This window comes from Bacillus rossius, chromosome 1 (genome assembly GCF_032445375.1).
Source record: "Bacillus rossius redtenbacheri isolate Brsri chromosome 1, Brsri_v3, whole genome shotgun sequence".
NCBI lineage: Eukaryota > Metazoa > Arthropoda > Insecta > Phasmatodea > Bacillidae > Bacillus > Bacillus rossius.
The window spans coordinates 155,955,027-155,961,026 of record NC_086330.1 but is presented as its reverse complement, the minus strand read 5'-3'; the positions used below and the strand labels follow the sequence as shown (position 1 = coordinate 155,961,026).

The 6,000-nt window shown below is 31.8% G+C and overlaps 1 protein-coding gene across 2 annotated transcripts in view; it reads right to left on the bottom strand.

Annotated features, from left to right (window-relative positions):
- Window positions 1–1,485: 1,485 nt before the first annotated feature.
- LOC134546324 (WD repeat-containing protein 5) overlaps window positions 1,486–6,000 on the bottom strand; it is a 36,783-nt gene continuing 32,268 nt past the window's right edge. For both annotated transcript variants that reach the window (XM_063389089.1, XM_063389090.1), the window contains exons 8-9: window positions 5,791–5,878; window positions 1,486–2,647 (exon numbers count right to left, since the gene is read on the bottom strand). In XM_063389089.1, coding sequence (XP_063245159.1) covers window positions 2,547–2,647; window positions 5,791–5,878 — 189 coding nt within the window. In that variant the 3' untranslated portion in view covers window positions 1,486–2,546. The remainder of the gene's footprint in view (window positions 2,648–5,790; window positions 5,879–6,000) is intronic.

Here is a 6,000-nt window from a genome sequence, read left to right as displayed (position 1 = left end):
TATTTTTTACTTTCAAACCTTTTGTCATTTAATGGTTGGGTAATAGTTAGGTAAACACAAATTTATTTTAACAATAGTTTTAGTCAATATTTAGGCAGTAAAACAAAAAATAAGAATGAATTCAATAGTGTACCGGGTAGAGAATTTTTTTTTCTCATTCAACCCCAGGTTTTTTCAACCCCTTGCAATAATGGATTGTATTGTCAAAATTGTTTCAGACAAACATATTAAATACAAATTATAAGATTTACAAACAATTTGATTGGATTTGATAGTGTGCCTGCCTACTAAGGGAGTTACAAATTTATTTTTTCCACCCTTTTAGTTATGGTTGGAAGTATAGAAATTTTTTTCAGCTTTAAGTTTGTGCATATTAAGGGAGTTATGAATTTCTTGTCTTTCAAACCCTGTTATTTTTCACTCCTTGCAGTAATGGTTGTTCTTATAAAAAATAATTTCGTACAAACGTTTTCTATAATATTTTTAGGTTTTATAATAAAAAAGAATGGATTTAATAGTGTAAAAGGTACAGATTTTATAATTTTTTTAAATTTCTACATCTTTTTTTTTAAAACCCCTCGCAACAACGGTTTGTCTTATCAAAAAATTTTTTGAGACGTAAGTTTTACATAAAAAATTATTAGACTAATACAAAATTAGCATGAATTCAATGTTGTGCTTATGAAGGGAGTTATGATTTTATGTCCTACAACCCTTGTTTATTCTACCCCTTGCAGTAATGGTTTGTTGTAAAAAAAATATTTTAGACAAAATTTGTAGATAATAAGTTAAGGTTTTACAATAAAATAGTATGGATTTAACAGTGAACATGGTAAATAAATTATGAATTTTATTTAAATTCTACCCCTTATTTTTTCAACCCCTTGCAGCAATTGTTCATCTAATAAAAAATTGTTTCAGACAAAAGTTTACATAAAAATTATTAGATTAATAGAAAATTTGCACAAATTCAATGTTGTGCCTATGAAGGGAGATATGATTTTTTGTCCTCCAACCCTTTTTTTTCAAGCCCTTGCAGTTATGGTTGGTCGTATAAAAACTTATTCAGACAAAAGATTTTGGTATTACTCTTACGAGTTATAATACGTTCAAGCAGATGTGATATTTTCCGTATTATGGTATTTACAGCGATTTTTGTTTTTCAAAAAACCTTCCCCATTCTACCCTTTTGGTCGGATATTGCCCATTAATAACTTTGACTGAGATTTTCCCCTACTAGATTTTATGTATTAGTTTGGAAGTGATTTGTGAAAAATTGCGACAGTTATTGTGTCCACAAAATTGTGATATATATTTACACACACACTTATGAGTTGACCATGGTTTTGGGTAATATGGACCATGAAATGAAAAACTATATAAAAATTTTCCGAAAGTCGCACCATGGTAATGAATACAATAGGTAGTATTTCTCTGAAATCTACCTAAAACTGGCCTTTTTGAAAATGAATTTGAACACAGCCCTTGTTAAACAAATGTTTATGGTGTAATAAAAGAATTTGTACAAAATTGAAGACAGTCATTCCATTTGTTAAGGCTGGGTTTCACAATGAATGTTGATTTTTTAATTTCCTTGTTGTTACTATTTGTTAAGAGCTATTTCTGTAAATTTTATACTATACCACTCTTGCATATGTTGTTCAATCACAAATATTTTCAATGGGTATTTACTAAGTGTTATATAATGGGTATAACAAGTTTTTTTTACATTTATTAAATATCCATTGACAAAATTTGTGACAGAACCACAAATGCAAAAGAGGTATAGTGTTACATTTATAGAAATTGCAGTTTACTAGAACTAATGAGGAGAAAATGAAAAGAATCAATATGGCATGTGATTCCTAGTCTTAACACGTTTGCATACAGAAAACTACTTCTCATAAAACCAACAGAGTATTGCATGTGTTCATATGATCTTAAAGTTCCTTAAAAACCATAAGTTTTTCGGGGTGACAAAAACAGAAACAAAAAAGTTAAAAATTTGAAATATTCCCCACATAACATTTGAAGAGATGTACAATAATTAGGGTGGCTAGTAAACAATAACAAAATTCTTGACGTTTAACTTTTTATAAGCTGCATAGTAAAAACATAGTCTTTTAACACAAACACACAAAAATAATAAGAAATATCATGACCTGCATAAACTATCAAATGTTCTTTTCTAATGACAGTTTATTATTTTTTTACTACTGTAGCACACATAACCTAAAACTGAACTTTTCACAAACAGTTCTTAGTTTGACTCAAAACACCCTCAACTTATGTAGCTTGTGCATTTCCAGAGCATTTTAAATTCCTTTATCTTCTAGAATTTTCACGTTCACTAGCCACCAAAATTATAAAATACAATCACCTTTGTGACTTGTCCTGATAGCTTCCACACTAAAAGAAACAATGCCAATCTTTTCTTTTTTCGATAGAAAAAAAAACTGTAGGAACACACACTGCAAATGCTTTGTCTCAGCGAACTCCCCCACTGTCCAACCCACACACACGCTTCACACGTGACTTCACATTGGTTATGTGTCGCTCTTCCACAATTTTATAGTTTTATCACTCTCTAAAGCCGCAGATGCAATGATGTTTTCGGTCGGGTGGCACGTGGTGCACAAGACCACATCTACAAAATAGAAAAACATATTTATAAAGCATACCTGAAGGTGGTGATTTTTAAATTTTTAAAATATTTTTTATATACATAAAAAAGAGAAAATATTAGAAACCCTTTTCATTGTAATTGTTCCCAAAATAAAAACATCAAGCCTAGTCTCAACTGTACTGCACTTTTTTGAGCATGATGTTTCTGCACAGAAGGAATTAATATTTTTCCCTGCACAATAAACTACTTATAGCAAACTCCTGTAACTCCCATGAATGAATGATCAAACAAGGTTTAGAGTCTCTCAACATTGAGATCAATAGAGAACAATCAGTAACGGAATGAGAAGATGAGGGGGGGGGGGGGGGGGGCAAGGTTAGTAGAGAGAGGTTGCCTCGTATCACTTGCGCATCGTTCTGCGCATCGCGTCGCTTGCAGCCCCGGCTTGGCTTGCCAGCCCGTCCGCTCCTATCAGTTACTTTGTTTACAAGCACATCTGCTCGTAATAACGTGTCAAACTACTGCGTAATGCAGGGAGAGTTATTGTTGTGAGGAGTTTAATTGAGAGTGCGTGTGTTATAAAATGTTAGTGTTGCTTATATCATAAGTGCACAGGTGCTTCGTTAATTATAACTAGCAGGCAAAATGTTAAGAACACAAATTTAAAGTGAATTTGTTTTGTTAGACTAAACGCTGTTAAAAAGTTGTATTTAAACATTAAAATGCCAGGTACGCGGTGTACAGTGGCTGTGTGTACAAATAGTTTCGTAAAAACAAAATATTTACCTGAAACAAATCATATAAAATATCATCGATTCCCACGCGATGATCATGTGTTGAAAGTATGGGTTCAGAAATGCCGACATGATGGTGAGTGGAATCCAAAAACAACTTACATATGTTCAGAGCACTTTACAGATGATTACGAGCCCGACTTGAAAGCTGAGTGAGTTGTTAAATACATGCGCTAACAGACATCTTAAACCAAATGCTGTACCTTCATTAAAACTTGGAATTACAACACCTGTAGAAACATTGGAAAGTCGTGTGTGCCGAGAAGACCGAGTTAAATGCAGGGGAAAAAAAAAAAATTGTTACCTATGTAAATTAATAGTAGATTCAAATGAAAATGTAAGTGAGGAAGAAACATGTTCTTGAAGTCAGTTAAAGCATTCAAAGTCTTGTTCTAACAATGACTCGGTTGAAATGCTTAGGAAATAAATCCAAATTCTTAAAGAAAATTTGTTTCTTGCTGAAAGAAAGTCCGTTTTAAATTTGGAAGTTAATAATAATAATAATAATAAACACAACTATTAAAAACAAACAAACAAAACCGTTCTTCGTTAGAGTTCTGCATGCAGAATATTCTTTCAAGTGTTTTTTCAAAAAATCAAATTGACTTATTACTTTCGTTGAAAAAAAGAGTAAACTGGACCAATGAGGAAATAGCTCTCGCTTTCACTTTGCGTTATTTCAGTACGCGATGTTATTTAATTTTAAAACAGAAACTTAACTTCCCATTGCCTGGACTTTCAACTCTTCAACGATGACATGAGAAAAGGTATCCAAGTAAAACATGTTTGAATTTTTGAATGTAGCACGTTCTTCGTTGCTAGCTAGACTTTGAACGCATTGTTCTTTGACGAAGTAAAAGTGAAGAAAATGCTCGAGTATGATGCAAAAGAGGATGAAAAGATTACACGAAAAACTGCTCTATTCATGTTAGAAATTTATTTTTAAATCTAACTTAAGTTTATTTATATTGCAAACATTCCCAAAATTTTTAATGAGCTATGGCTACTTTTATTAAACACTAAGAAATTGATATGCAATTATTTTAAATATTATAATTTTTCTGAGAAATAAATACAAATAAACCATTTTGTTTACTAGTTACATATTAATCATATTAATTTTTAAAAATTCATGGATTCATCATAGATATTTTAAAAATTTTTACTGTCACTGAAAAAATATGTTGAAATTAATTATCCATCCTTGTTTTCAGTCACAGCATGTTATCATTTGAAAAGCATATCCAAACAATTATAATAAGAGTAATCAACAAAGCATAAATGAAATACTATAAGTATTGCGTAGCCGAGCTGATAAGAGAAAGTCGTCAGTCAGCAGGTGTAGTATTACGGCTGGGAACGGCGGGGCTGCATATGACGTCAGAGCGGAGTGTCGGGCTGTCTATATTGTTCTTATGGGATCGAGACACCTCTCTCTACTATCCTTGAGGGAGGGGGGGAGGGGGGGAGGGGGGGGGCGCTCAGCGGTTCTTGCAAATGCATTTCGTCAATGTTCCATCTCATCATTTCCCCACAATATGTCTGATGATCTCAATGTCAGTGAGATGTTAAACAATAATTCATAATTTAATTCATTAATAATGCGAGAGAGGATAAAAGGAGTCACATAATTGATGCTATGTTTAACTCCTGCAGTGATGGCTACGCTAATATTTAAAAGGTTTACTTATTTTTTAATAAATTAATTTAATAATTAGTTTTTAGTGCCACAATCTGGGTCCTAAGCACATTCAAACAAATTGAAATATATGCACATTTAATTAAAACACACACAATTTATACAATTAACAAACAGTTGAATTTGATAATACACACTTTTAAATAATCACAGTTCTTGCATTATTAAACCATACATACCCAAAGAATAACACTTCTAGACTTTGCATGTCTTGGAAGCAAACCACAATAAGAGATGGCACAGTGTGATGACAGAAAAAGAAACTACAAACCATTTCACTATGTTATAAACGACAATGGAAAATTTGTATTGTGTGAAAAAAAAAAAATCCAGCAGAATTATGAAATAATTCTATTAAATAAATTATTAATCATCCCTACATTTTGTAAAACAAACCGACTAGGGTGGTGCACAAACATTTATTGTTCGCACTGCTAACTAACAACAAAGCCTAAAATTAACACAATAAAAAAAGGAATGGAAGTACTTACACTGTTGACAGGCATGTTACAAACAAATAAATACATCAATTATTAAATAAAAAACATACCTGAAAGCTTGCCACCAATATACAGAATATCACGGAATGTTCAGAGTTAAAAATATAGAGAAATCATGTAAAAATATAAGGGATAAACCACACAAAAGATAAAAAAATACACAAACCATACCTGTGTGGCCTTGAAGTTTTTGTACAATTTCTTTTGTCTGCAAGTTCCATATATAAACCATGTGGTCTTCAGATCCTGACACTATCCACTGGAAAAAAAAGCACGATTTACAATATTCTACATAGATCATACACATTACTGAGATTGTCAGTGGAAAGTCTTGCTATAACAATGATATCAACACACAGTCAAAATTGATATCCATTTATA